The 15327-nt window shown below is 40.1% G+C and overlaps 1 protein-coding gene across 1 annotated transcript in view; it reads right to left on the reverse strand.

Annotated features, from left to right (window-relative positions):
* Positions 1–12053: 12053 nt before the first annotated feature.
* Positions 12054–15327, reverse strand: part of LOC144691608 (superoxide dismutase [Cu-Zn]-like) — a 50747-nt gene continuing 47473 nt past the window's right edge. The window contains exon 5 of the mRNA XM_078559866.1: positions 12054–13419. Coding sequence (XP_078415992.1) covers positions 13303–13419 — 117 coding nt within the window. The 3' untranslated portion in view covers positions 12054–13302. The remainder of the gene's footprint in view (positions 13420–15327) is intronic.

Below are 15327 nucleotides of genomic sequence, written 5' to 3' on the forward strand. Positions count from 1 at the left end.
TCCTTGGTTAGGTCACTTTGGGACACTGAGGTTATGAAAAGTGCTACATTGCACCTAAAGCACAGATAGACATTTAAATGATCAATATCTGCACTTAGGCTCCACGTGAACCCTTTATCACATCTCTCCATCTAATCCTATCAGTATATCCTTCTATTCCTTTTCTTTGCAAATTCTTAACACTCTTTGGGTAAATACGTTTCTCCCGAATTCCCTATTAGATTTATTAGTGCCTATCTCAAATCTATAATCTCTAGTTTTGGACTCATTCGTTTTTGAGGTGAAGATCAACACGTTCACCATCTGTAATGTATGGTAGCGTTCCGGCGGATACGTAGGTGACTGCTACGCCCAGAAGTTTCTACTGTAAATAGGACAGGATATCGCAGATTAAGTTGAGAACAAGTTGCTGGCTCAGGAGTTCCTCTCCTTGCGTTTTCTCTCAGCCTCTGATATGCACTTGCTTTCGAAGGAGGCCACACTTTTTTATTCGGTTGCTCCAGGTGCAGCAATCCTGGGCGAGCTTCTCCCAGGATTCAAAATCAATATCTAAACTCCAAAGCAAGGCCTTCAGAGTGTAAAGCTTCCGTTGACTGCCATTAGAGCGCACCCCAGACTCGAGCTCTCCATAGATGATTTGCTTTGGTAAGCGTCAGGCATTCTGGCTACATGATCAGTCCAACTCAGTTGTGACTATCTCAATATGGTGTGGATGCTTGGCATGCCACTTCAGATGAGCACCAGAGTGTCTGGTAAAGCTCCAGAAGATGATGCTGTCTAGCTGAGGTCTGTGATGCTGGAAGTCAACGTAGCCTATGTGGGAGCAAGAAACCATCCTGCAAGAATATAAAGGTGCCTCCATTGTCCACCTGTACAAATGGAAAGGGGCTCACCAATCTTGTGACAATCATAGATGAATCTCACTCCTCTCCCTCACTGGCAAATCTTCACCAGAATTCTCTGAACTGCTTAGTACAACATTTTGACCAAGAGCTGCTGCCAGAGAGTGGTTCAGAAATGGTCGAGGAACCACTGATGATTTTTGCGGTTGGAGAAATGCCAAAAACGCAACATGGGCCTGGCCAATGCCTTTGACAGTCAGCCGTGAGGGCTTTTGGAAGGTAATGAAGAAATTCAACTGCCCTGACAAATTCATCACAATGGTTTGACAGTTGCATGATGCCATGCTTACATGTGTCCTGGATGATGGTGAGTTTTCTGAACCATTCCTAGTCGCTAATATATGCATGCTAGTGCCAACCCTCTTCAGTGTATTTTTCTCCACCTACTCTGCGATGCCTTCTATAATGGTAATTTTAGCATAGAAATTGAATATCAAGTGGATGGGAAGCTCCTCTATCTGTGAGAACTCCGGACAAAGACCAGATTCTCCAAGGACATACTTTGCGATTTTCAGTTTGCCAATGACTGTGCACTAGCTGCCGGATCAGGGCTGGATATGCAATATAGCATGGACTTGTTCTCCAATGCATGCAACAATTTGACCTTCTCATGAAGAAAACCGAAGTAATGTACCAACCTGCTCCAGGAAAGCCCTATCTCAAACCCAAGGCTTCAGTCCATGACCAGAATCTGTCTGCAGTGGATAAATTCACTTATCTTAGTGAATTCGTACTCTCTCAAGTTGTCTATATTGATGACGAGACATGCAAGAATTTCCATAGCAAGCATAGCCATCAGCAGATTTCAAACATCTGTCTGCGAATGAAGAGTAAGTCTGCCTACCAAACTGCAAGTCTATAGAGCAATAGTCCTGCCCTCTCTGCTCCAAGCAGACGAGGCTTGGACTGTACCAGCATCATGCCAAGAAGTTCAACCACTTTCACTTGAGCTGCCTTTGGAAGCTTCTGAAGATCAGTTAGCAGTTTTGGACGTACACAAATGAAAATACCTTCTCTATCTCTACCCTATGAAACCCTTTCAAGATCTTAAAGGCCTCTATCAGGTGAGCCCTCCATTTTCTCTGAGTCTAAGCTCATTCGACCTTTCCTGATTTAAGTATGTCCTTGGATCTGGTGTCATTCTTGTGAAACCTATTTTGCACCTTCTCCAATACCTCTACAGTCTTTTTATAATATGGAGGCCAGTGCCATGTACAGTACTCTGCAAATTTAACATAAGTTCTCTGCTTTTCAATTACCTCACTCTAGAAATGAACCCCAGTGCTTGGCTTACTTTTTGTGTGGCCTTATTAACCTTTTCTCTTTTACCCCATCCAGGCTTTTATTATTTAAGCAATATGTCGCCCCCTTATTCTTTCTACCAACATGCACCACCTCACATTTATCTATATTGAAATTCATTTGCAAATTATATATCCATTCTGCAAGTTTTTAATGTCCTGTATTTTGTCACATACTTCCTTTGTATTTACTACATCTCCCAAGTTAGTGTCATTGCAAATTTTAAAATTGTACTTCCAATCTCCAAGTCAAAATTATTAATCTCAACTGTGAACCGTGGTCACAAGCATCAATCACAGTGGAACACCACTTTTGCCGGAGTAGCTACCCTTAACCTCTGCTCTTGTACCCAACTTTCTTTCCATTCTTCTACCTGCGCCAGCTTCACATGTTCTGAGTTTATATTACATCTACCTTGTCTACTCTGTTAATACTACAAAGAATTCAATACGGTTGATCAAGCATGATTTCTTCTGAATCTATGTTGACTATCTTATTTTTTGGTTTCTAATTTCTTTCTATACATTCTTGAGTAAAAATTCCATTATCTTTCCTACCAATGATAAACTGACTGGTCCATTATTCCCCGGAATAAAAAATATTCTGGGAAAGTTAAGTAGGCCAGGCAGCATCTGTTTCCCTCCACAAAGCTGACGATCAGAACACCAACCTTAAAAGTTCTGTTGAAGAGTCATACGGACTCGAAACATTAACTGTGTCCCTCGCCGCAGATGCTGCCAAACCTGCTGAGTTTTTCCAGGTAATTTTATTTTTGTTTTGGATTTCCAGCATCCGCAGTTTTTTGCTTTTATCTTAAAAGCTAACTGTTTGTCTGTCCACAGCTGTTGCCTTTTGTTTTTCCGGCATTTTCTGTTTCTATTTAAAATTTTCAGCATCTGCAGTATTTTGTTTTAAGTTACCTGGACTTGTTTTATCTTCCTTCCTGTTTATAGAAATAACAGTTTTATAAATTGAAGGTCCCCTTTTTTAGCAGTAGATCGGGGCTTGAGAACTTTTATCCAGTTTGTGAAGTGAATTCCTTGCCTGAAGAAAATACCTTTTTTGAACTTATCCAACTGATGATTTTGCATCTGTAAGCTTAGTTTTTGAACAGTGTACTATTTTGCCATGAGGGAAGTGGAAGTTTTGCACAAGCCTGATTGATCCTGCCCTCGTGCAGTATCTGCACATGCTTCCAGCAAAATGTTCCTGGCAATAAGTGGAGCATGAATTATGGCTGATACTTTCCCAGTGCAGATTCATGAAGGCCAGTTGTTGTAGTAATGTCACATTCAGCAGACTAGGAATTGAACCATAGACCTTTCCAGTGAGTTGATCAGCTAGTCGTCATCTTGACTAAGTTTAGCTTTTTTTTTACTTGTTGCCCCTAAAGATGTAGAAATGTCTTTCACAGAGGCTTGGCAGGGCTACTGTTTTATTCCTTTTTGCTTCTAAAATTACACAATATGGAGTCAGGGGTCTTATTTTGCGAGAATAGAGAATGCCAAATTTGGGTCATCTTTCTTCAAACAACAGCACATCTTTTACACATTGTAGTAACTTCTCCAATTCTTGCTTGAGGGAATGTCTTTTCTTTCTGTCCAGGTGTAATTGAGTTGCCTGGTACGATCCCCTGACTCCATCCTATATAAAAGCTCAAATCTTTCACACAATCATTTTTTTTAAACCTATGCCACTTATTGAATTTAAAAATTCACAACTGAGCAAAGATACAGACATGGGGATAGCCAGTAAGAAAAATGAAGAACACTACAAGGTAGCTAATTTTATTTTCTTCATTGAAGCATCTCTCATGCGCAATAGTGGTTAAGCCAATTGAGCCAGAAAGGACTGAGGTCCTAACTGGGGCACTCTGACCCCTACTGCCAACCAAAAACATCTGCCAAAAACATTTCCCTGGCTATTGGCCATAGTTAAACAATAATGCAATAATATAGCATTTGCAAGATAGTGATCCTGTCTCTGGAAACCTGCTGAAGAAAAGGCCAGGAGGTAGCTGTGGGCCATTATCCTAAATGGTACAATACACTGCATTAATCACTATGCTCTACATTTGTTTACCATTGACTTACATTTTTTTCTAAATGCAAACAGCTGGCGCATTCTTAAATTCTGAAATTAGTAATCGGAAAAACAATGCACTATGTGCATTAACTGAAATGTATGATCTCCACCTTATGAAATGATAGCTAAGTGTGGATACGAAAATTATCTGATTCAAATGTAAAGCCCTGGATGACCCTAGGAACATTATATCCTCATGCTAAATCACAAGCTGATTTATGATTAAACTTAGCAGTTTACCAGCCTTGTGTTTCAAAACTAACACTGATAGCTCTGCCCAAGAAACTTTAAAATGTATGTGAAGAATTTTGAACTGTAGCACTATAGCTTACTAAGGGCTACATCAATATTCCATCAGCATGTCTCAATGCAAATTTCATATAGCTCACGTGGTGTGACAAGTGCATGGAACTGTGCCAACATTCGTGTCACACAAGTATTGGGCAATGACCATCTCCAACAAGAGAGAATCCGACCATCTCCCCTTGTCATTCACTGAATCACCCACTAACAACATCCTGGGGGTTACAATTGATCAGAAACCAAACTGCATCAGCCAAATAAAAACTGTGGCTACGATAGCAGGTCAGTGGTTGGGAATTCTGGGAAGAGTAATTCACCTCCTGACTCCCCAAGGCACAATTCAGGAGTGTGCTGGAATACTCTCTACTTGCCTGGATGAATACAATACCAACAACACTCAAGAAACTCAACACCATCCAGGATAAAGCAGCGCACTTGATTGGCACACCATCCAACACACACACAGTGGCAGTAGTGTATACCAACAATAAAATGCAGTGCAGCAACTCACCAAGGCTCTGACAGCATTTTCTAAACCCGTAACCTTGACCACCTAGAAGAACAAAGGTAGATTCATGGGAACGTCACCACTTGCAAGTTCCCCTCCAAATCACATACCATTCTGACTTGGAACTATCGTGCCATTCCTTCACTGTTGCTGGGTTAAAATCCTGGAACTCCCTCCCTAACAGCACTGTGGGTGTACATACATCACATGTACTGCAGCAGTTCAAGAAGGCAGCTCACCACCAAGGGCAATTAGGGATAGACAAAACTGGTCTAGCTAGTGATGCCTACATCCTGTGACAGAATTTTTTTTTAATGAGGGATGACAACATAGTGGATTTAGTATAGTGCTGTCCAATAGAATTTGCTGACTAGCTACTGTTGTGGCTATAGTAGCATTGTTTTAGCCATGTACACTAATTTTAATACAAAATCAACTTGCACATAGGCGATACAAGTAAATTTTATTTGAAATACAAGGTTGTGGGTTAGATGTCCACTAGAGAGTGGAGCACAAAATCAACTGACCCTCCAGTGCACAACTGAGGAAGTGCTCCACTAAAAATGGTGCTTTCTTTTGGATTTTGGTTAATTCAAAGCCGTCCTCTGAAGTGAATAATAGATCCCAATGCATTATTTTAAAAACAGGGGAGTTCTCCTCAGTATCCTGGCCAATATCTATGCTTAAACCAATATTACAAAACATCTAGTCATCACATTGTTATTTGTGGACCCTCACCATGTGCAAATTGGTTGCTACATTTCCCAAATTACAACAATGATTGTACTTCAATGGTTATAAAATGCTTTGGGATAGCCCGAGGTCATGAATGGCACTATATAAATAAATTCTTTCTACGTGTTTCTGCTACCATTTGCTAATTAAGGAAATAAAGTGCACATAAGTAATCAAAAAATTAATCTTGTCCAAGGGTCTGAGTGCCTGTTCTAAAGTAGTGAATGCCATTAACACAGTGAGTTAAGAAATAGACCTAATCGTATGCATCTTAAATTAGAAAAGTTAAGAGAATACTGAGTGCTTTTTAAAATAAATACAAGCACTGTGCACAAGTAACAGTGCACCGTGCAGATGTGATAAAATTCATGGTTTCAAAGCTTGTATTTTTTAAGATGGACCCTAACTGAAAAGGGAAATCAAGGAAGGAAACTGATCCTCTCAGTTTCTAAGGAGACTGAAATTGCACTTGGAAACCAACTCTTCTCGTGAAACTGAAACATAAAAGGACACAGAGACCTCCAAGCTCAGAAATTCATCAAGTCCGGTGGTGCAGTACAGGCAAGCTGAAGACAGAAACTAGGTCCAGAAGTTGAGAATAAGCAAAGGGATGGTTGCTGCAGCTGTTTCTGTTGCTTGAAGATAACACTAGTGGATCAATGACATCCAGACTGAGTTGAGGATGTTCTGCAGACGTGTGCTAGTCTTCTTGAAGTCTGAGCTCATGGAACTCTGGTTGCTTGTGCACTGTTGTCAGCTAGGGATGAGGCTAACTCCTAGAAGGAGTTGAAATTCTTCATGAGGAAGACAGAGTTTTGAAGGACTTTGTGACTGAGTTTGATGACCAAGCTCAGTGGACTGCCGAGCCAATTTGGAAAACCTGACTTAGTTATATCTGCCATTTAATGTGTAATTGATAATTGATTGCAATTTTCCTGTTAATTTGTGTTTTAAAGAATAGGCTATTACCCAAGATAGTATTTAGTGTTTACTTTATTTGACTCTTGTATAGTAAAAATTCTTATGTTTTAAACCATAGAATCTTGTGGCTTCATTCTTTTACTAAATAACTGGGATTTCAGATTATTTTTCAAAAGTTACTGGTCTCCACTGAGATTGCAACACAGATTATACTTGGAAGGCAAACATCCTCTAGTTGCCATACATGATGGTTGAACATAGTCATTTAGTGTACTCCGGGGAAACCATGCATAACCTAAGCATTAATGTGGAGCAGTTCATTTCCACTGCTTCTCCTAAAATCCTGTGTTCATATAAGCTTGTGTAATGAACTGTGAAACAGTAATAGACATTCAAGGGAAACAACGTTTCTTAGAGGTTAACAACGAGGACCATTCCAAAACTTTGTAGCTTTAAACCTCTCTTATGTGCTACAGGTAATTGTGCCTAATAAAAGTTTTTGCAGCAGCCATGCAGTGACAGATAGCAGATGTAATTTCCTTTGTATAACAGTATGCTCCAGCACTGTCTTAGATGAAAAGGTCACAACATAGGAAACAGTCAAATAGGAACTGGCATTATTCCCCTTAAATTATGTGTCACACCAGAGTTAGATAGCTGGGCCTAAGGATACACTAGATCAGGGAAGAGGCTGTCAGTGATCCATCCCTGCACATTAAAATGAAACCTGCATGTACAATCTACTCTCTACACTGCAGTAGCAACAAATATCACTGTAGCTTTTATTAATTATGATCCAAAGTCTTTCTCTGGAAAAGTTCCGAAGTCATATTGGACTCAAAATATCAACTCTCTTTCTCTTCCCACGGATGCTGCCAGGCCTGCTGAGCTTTTCCAGCACTTTCTGTTTTTATTAATGTTCTGCAGCTATGGGTTCAAATCCCATCATGGCAGCTGGTAGAATTTTAATTCAATTAATGAAATCTGGAATTTAAAGCTAACCTCAGTACTAGGGACTATGAAACTTGTCGATGTCATAAAAACTGATCTGGTATTAATGTCCTTTAGGGAAGGAAATCAGTTATTCTTACCTGGTCTGGCCTATTTATGACTCCAGAGCCCACAGCATATGGTTGACTCGACTGCCCTCTGAAATGGCCTAGCAAGCCACTCAAATCAAGCGCAATTAGGGATGGGCAACAAATCCTGGCCTTGCCAGCGATGTCCACATCCCATGAAAGAATAAATAAAATAAAGACTGGCAGGCTAACCCTGATGAATCCTGTGGAGTTTGAGCACTTAAAAGGGCTGCTGCATTGAAATGCATAAAGTCTTGGCTTTGCTGGAGGCTGCCTTCTAGCACTGAACTTAAGGAACACTGAGAACTGTGCCTTTCCACTGAAGAGAGCCTGGTCATACTGGAGGAAGTGGCATTCAGGCAAGTGGGCATTTCATTTAGAACAGAGGGGCATATACCTAATCTAGAAACTGTACAGCTGTCACATCATGTCGTGAATACAGTATCCATGTCTGGGTCTCAGTTGCAAAAAGTTTTCAAAACCATGGAACATTGGAATTCCTTTTCACTGAAAGGAAAATAATACCAGTACAATGCATTGTACCAAGCATCAGCCCACAAAATGTTTACACATCAGCAACATAACCTGCAAAGCAGTGACACAAATCTCCAAATCTAAAATCCTCTCTCTACCATCTCCGTGAAGATGTAGGTGTTCTCTGTGGCAGGTGAAGGCCAAGCTTTTTTTTCAGTCACAGAACTGTAGTATTTTGTTCACCCACTCACTATGGCTCCTTGAATTATTTCTATGCTTTTTACTTTTCCCTTCACATCAGATGGAATTAAGATTCAGCATAAGAGTTGGGTCTAATCTTTAATGCTACTGCAGAAATTCTATTTGTACAGTTTTGATAGGTGACGCAAACATTGTGGGAAGATTTGTATTGGGGCTAGCCATCTAATCTGTGTCACCTCAACTGAAGACGGACAGGCCCTTCAAAATATTAGTTGTTTAGAAACTATGGTGGAATATACGATATATAATGGCTTTGTACTAGCAAAATTAAAGCCTCCCCCCCACCTTTCAACTTTCTCTTCTTGCTAACATTTTGTACTCATTTAGTAACTATGGCTGTTGCATCGCCCCTCTGCTGTAATGGGTAATCTGAGCATGTTAGTTTGCTCATTTGTCCCTAGGACACTCAGACGAATAGGACACTAGCATCAGGAAGAAGCAGTGGCATCATGTCTCACCTGTCAATCACTCCAGGTATCATAAGCACCACCAAAGAAGTATCCACTTTGGAGGGGATCACAAAAGGGGACTCAGAAGGAACCATCAAATGAAGAAACAAACACCGCTGAGGAAGTGCAAATGAATGTGGCTACACATTATCAGTAACAAAGAGAAAAAGGGTTAGGGTCAGATAGGCAGTTGCTGCAGAACCCACAGACTGAAACCTAGCAGGGGCTATAGAAGCTCTTCAGGCAGTCTTTTGAGAATCTTCAGAGTTCAGCCCATGAAATGGCAAAGATCTGGAATGGAATTGCTCTGGGAATCTTCAGAAAGAGTCAGTAAGTACCTACTTCAATATGTTCTTTGGCAAAAACCACCCAACTTCACACCCACAAAGGACAGAGGGCCCAAACCCTGATGCAGTTTTAGTGTCCAACACCGTCTGTAGCTTCAATTTATAGGAGTCACTCATTTCTGGTCTAAATAGATGAGGAATTTGGCTTTAATGTACCTTAACGTCATGTTTAGCACACTTTAATGTCAACTAAGAGTCAAACCATACATGAATCCTTGGTGACCTGTAAGGACACCCAGCAACTGGGGATCCACACAGAGTAAAATGAAGACGGACCCGACCTCTCACAGTAACGATCTATCTGCCACCCACTGCCCATCTCCAGCTACAATGGTTTTATTTTGAAATAGCCCACAGTGTTTCACTACTGGAGAGGACAAACAGAATGGATGGATGGCTTTTGGAGGATAATGGCAGCCTTCACTATCCTGGCTATAAACCCCCAAAAGAACATTCTTAATCGGACCTGATGCAGAACAAAAACACTACAAAGTTAATGCACCTATCCAATTCCTAAAGACCCACCATTTGCATTGCTCCAATACTCTAGTAACATGCGAATTTATGGCCAGGATCTTTGGGTCGGCGAGCGGGGGCAGGCCCACTATGATGCATAAAATGACACAGTGACATCAGGCGTGCGTCCCGACATCACTGCACGTCGTTTAGATCTCGAGTTCAGCGGGCATGCACCGGAGTCGGCTGCACACCCGCCGAACTGTCAAAGGCCTATTAAGGCCATTTAAACTGCAATTAAAATAATTAACTGAGCTGCCCGTCCAGTCTTAAGGTTGGCGGGCAGGCGAAGAGCCCAGGCGGCTTTTGTATTTATCATGAAACCTCATCCGCAGGCGGGATGAGATTTCATTGAAAGTTTTTAAACTTTTAATAAAAATTTTCAAACAAATTCATAGACATTTCCCAGCTCATGTGACACTGTCACATGAGGGGACATGTTTTGATTTTTTTTTGCCTTTATTTAAATTTTTAAATATCAAACTGATCTCTGCACTCATTAACGCGCATGCGCAAACTCAGCTTCCTCCCCCTGCCTGCACAGGGAGCGCTCAGTGTAAAATGCAGCATGCAGCCGGTCGTCGCCTGCAATCAGCTGCATGCCTGCCCACACTCGCTCCTGCCCACCCCCCCGAAACGGGGAGAAAATTCTCTCCTATGTGTTTACTTACTTCAAAAAGTAATCACATTTCATACCTTCTTAATGGCTTGCTGTATCTGCATGCTAACTTTTTGTGATTCATGTACGAGGATACCTAGGTCCTTCTGTACCACAGCATTCTGCAATCTCTCTTTATTTAAATAATATTCTATTTTCCTATTCTTCCCACTAAAGTTAACAACCTTAGATTTTCCCACATTATATTCCATCTGCCAAATTTTTCCCTACTCACTTATCCTATCTATATCCTTGAGTATTGCTGAAAAAGAGACATGTTGGCTCAGCTTTTCATCTTGCATTCATCAGGACAGATCACAAGATTATCAACAATTTATATTGCATGAGAAGAGTGCTAATTGATTGGTAAATGGACTCTGATTGGTAGGTCTCTCAGGGAATTAAGGGATATGGGGAGCAGGCAGGAAAATGGAGTTGAAGCCCAAGATCAGCCATGATCAGATTGAATGGCGGAACAGGCTGGACTGGCCATATGGTCGCCTGCTCTTATTTCTTCTGGTAGAGGCATTGCCATGGAGAATGCAGCAGAGAACAGTTAACTGCCAAGCTTTTGTTCAAATTCAAATCAAGCAGGTCGACTCTAATTGCTCAAGGCATTGCCATGGGGACTGAACCAATAGTTTTGTTTAGTTGATAAAGGTAAAATGCATGGACATGTTCCATCCGTCTAACGATAGATTACTATCTATATCCCTTTGCAAGACTCTTCCTGTCCTCCCCATAATTTCCTTTCCTACTTATCTTTGTATCATCAGCAAATTTAGCTACAATACACTTGGGCCAGGATTTTCCGGCCCCGTCACAAGGCGGTGCCCTAGCCAGAAGTTCATTGACTTGTAGCAGGAGCGGAAGATCCCGGCGGCGGGCAGGTGCGGAAAATTCTGCCCTAGGTCCCTTCATCCAATTCATTAATATAGATTGTAAATGATGGAGGCTCCAGCCGTGATCCCTGTGGCACCCTACTAGTTACAGTTTGCCAACCTGAAAATGACCCATTTATCCCATCTCTGTTTCCTGTTAGTTAATCAGTCCTCTATCCATGCTAGTATATAATCCCCAACATCTTGTATAGTAACTTTTTATGTGGCACTTCATTGAATGTTTACATCTACTAGTTCCCTTTTATCCAACCTACTTGTTACTTCCTCAAAGAACTCTACTAAATTTGTCAAACACTATTTCCCTTTCATAAAACCATGTTGGCTCTTCTTAATTGTATTATGATTTTCTAAGTGTCCTGCTACTACTTTCTGGAAGTCTGATTTCGCTGTGACCAATTCTGTGTTTTATTTTGGAAGTGTCTGGACCATGAAACTGGCCTGAAAAATGCTTCATGGGCCCCATTTATATCAATAGTATATCTGGCTCTTGATGGATTGCAGTATGTTGAAGGCATTGAAACTTGACCTAGGAAAGGAAGAACTTCTATTTATCCATTCACACCCTCGGGATTTCTTAAATGACTTAACAACCAATTAATCATTTTGTGTAGTATAGTCATTTATTCTGTAGACAAATGCAGCAACTAATTTGAACAAAGTCCTACAAATAGCAATGAAATAAATGACCAGTTAAAGCAGGAATTCTATTAGGTGCCACCATTCCACCAGTCCTACCTTCATTATTGTTAAGCTCCAGATGTAAAAACCAGCTACCCCACAGGAAATCTCAGCATAATTTCTAATAGGTGGAGACTCAGCCTAATCAGGTTCCAATTCCCATTCTTCCACTTCAAGTCTTCACCTTGTCAGATGTTCCCCGAATCCAACAGTTTGTGGATCTTAGGAGCAAGAATGTAGAAACAATTGCATGCTGCTTTGTTGATTCACATTACTTACTTATGTTGAAGGCAGAAGAAAAGTGACCAAGTGGACAATACGCATCAAACCTAAAAGGTAAATTGTTTCTTGTGCTCACCCCACAATTCAATGAAAGTATGTGGAGATTGCTACTAATTTGAGGAATGAAGAATTGTCATAATTCACAAATCTAAATTACAATCATGTAGCTCAAACTGTATCGATATTAACTTTTATTTTGACTGGCGTGGGGAAATAACAGGCTCTGTTGGTGTTAAACTTATGCACATGAAAAATGTCTACATTTTTAAATACATTACAATTAAATGCTTGGTAAACACTGTAACATCAGTTTAAGAAATTAAAGTGAACTGCACACGGCTTTTCCAAATAGAGTTAATATGGAGTGTCACCATGAGGGCCTCCCTTTAAAAAAATTAGAAATAATTATGATTAATTTGAACAGTGTTGACTTTTGCTTTTATTGTCCAGTGAATCCTCAGGATATTGAGTTACTGGCTTGGAAGTCAGTTATTCTGACAGTATAAAGAAATTAAATTACTAATTGATACCATTATTAATCTAGGTCACTCCAGTTTTAACTTTGTTATATCAATTCAGATCTCTTGCACTGCTCGGCTCAGTAACTCATCCAAGTCATTCTTTGATGTCAATATTCAATATTTAAAGAAAAAAATAAAATTTGCTTGAAAAAATGAAAAAGATGTTGAAGTAGGCCTCAATTTTAAAAAATTTACTGACTTTTAAAACAGGCCCTGATGATGAAGTTCCTGACATACAGTGTACAAGTGCATGCATGTTGCTATAAACAATACAAAATTAACTATGTAATTTTGAATCAATTGCTGTTTAATAACAAGACTGTAGATTTAGGTCTATGAAATCAGTAGAGTGTCTCTAATCAGAATTTTTGCTATATATTTACTGGGGGTCTTCGTCTATCCCAATTATACCCCAAGCTACACCTGCTCCATGGTTTCCTGATTCAAGACTCTCCTTATTACCACCTTTGCCCAGGTCATCTTCATTTTCATTAACCTTTATTAAGGGAAAGACAAATCATTATCAGTTCATTACATTAGTAAATGCAGAAGACTTAAATTCAAGTAGGTTAGTATTGTAAGATTTTAATTGCTCTCCTGGTCCCACCCCACAGGAAAAAACAGTTCGGACCATTACTCTTAGTTCCCAGTTTTTACTGGTGTTCCATTTTAAGGTGTACAAGATCAGTTCGGACCAGTATTCTTATTTCCCAGTTTTTACTGTTTTTTCGTATCTGAAGAGTTTTATGATATTCTAGTTCTCAGTTAAAACATATTCACATGCAAAAGTGCAATTTTGATTACAACATAAATTAATTTGAAGTAATGTTTATGAATGTGAGTGCCCAATATACGGGCACACTTCTCAATATTCAGAATTATGAATGGACATTTAGGAGAAATTAATAGCTTAAATATATTAAGTTACAACTTTTAAATGCAGATTACATTTCACGTAAATATTAAGGATACCTTTTTTAGGTATCTTCGAAAGAAATCTAATTTCATGTCAAAAAACAAAATGATTTCTGCCCATTGGGTTGAAAAATAAATCATAAAAATAAATCATAAAGGGCACCATTTAGTCAAACTTTGAAAGTTAGATCTTTTCTTAGCTTTGCTGGCTGCATCTTATTTTATTCTTTTGTCTATAAATCAACAGGTAGGGCTGCTTAACTCTAGTAGCAGCACCAAAAAATATTCCAGTCAAATTTTAATGCACACAAGATTAACTCACCAGTAAACTGAGGGACATAAAATGCAAGATGTTCAACATTAAAGATTTTTTTTACAAAAAGTATTAAACTTCGCATTTCAAAAATCCCAGTAAGGACAAAGATTATTGTGTGGAAATTTAGCTGTGTTGAATGACATGAAGGAGTTTACCGAATGGAACAAACCTACCGTTAACTAAACCTGAACATGCAATGAGAATGTATGCTAGCTATATAAAACACTGGAGGTGGCTCTCTAAGCGTCTACACCTTCAGACTAATTATTCCAGGCCAGAAAAAATAATGGCACTAAAAGCTAACAAATCCCTAGGACATGATGACTTTTGCCTCAAGAGTTTAAAGGTGAGGAAATTGCAGATGATTTAGTCACTATCTTCCAAAGTGCTCTCAATTCAGGAACTATCCCTTTGGATTTTTTTTTATTCGTTCATGGGATGTGGGTGTCACTGGCTAGGGCAGCATTTATTGCCCATCCCTAATTGTCCTTGGTAAGGTGGTGGTGTGTTGCCCTCTAGAACTGCAGCTGTTCATGTGCTATATCTAGATGGAGGACAGGCTTTGGGGAGTCAGGAGGTGAGTTACTCTCCGCAAAATTCCCAGCCTCTGAACTGCTCTTGTGGCATGGCTGATCTGGTTCAGTTTCTGGTCAATGGTAACCCCCAGGATATTGATAGTGGGGTATTCAGCGATGGTAATGCCATTGAATATCGAGGGGAGATGGTTAGATTCTCCCTTGTTGGAGATGGTCATTGCCTGGCATTTGTGTGGCACAAATATTATTTGCCGCTTATCAGCCCGTACCTGAATATTGTCCAGGTCTTGCTGGATATGAACACTGACTGCTTCAGTATCTGAGGAGTCGCGAATGGTGCTGAACATTATGCAATCATCCGCAAATATCCCCACTTCTGACCTTATTATGGAGAAAGGTCATTGATGAAACAGCTGAAGATGGTTGGGCCTAGGACACTATCCTGAGGAACTCCTGCAGCGATGTCACGGGGCTGAGATGACTGACCTCCAACAAACACAACCATCTTCCTTTGTGCCAGGTATGACTCCAACCAGTGGATTGGAAAATTACAATGTCACGCCGTCAACAAAGCTGACAGAGAGAAACCAAGAAAGAAGAGTCCGTTGGTCTAATATTTTTCGTGGGGAAATTATTG

This window comes from Cetorhinus maximus, chromosome 16 (assembly GCF_964194155.1).
Source record: "Cetorhinus maximus chromosome 16, sCetMax3.hap1.1, whole genome shotgun sequence".
Lineage (NCBI taxonomy): Eukaryota > Metazoa > Chordata > Chondrichthyes > Lamniformes > Cetorhinidae > Cetorhinus > Cetorhinus maximus.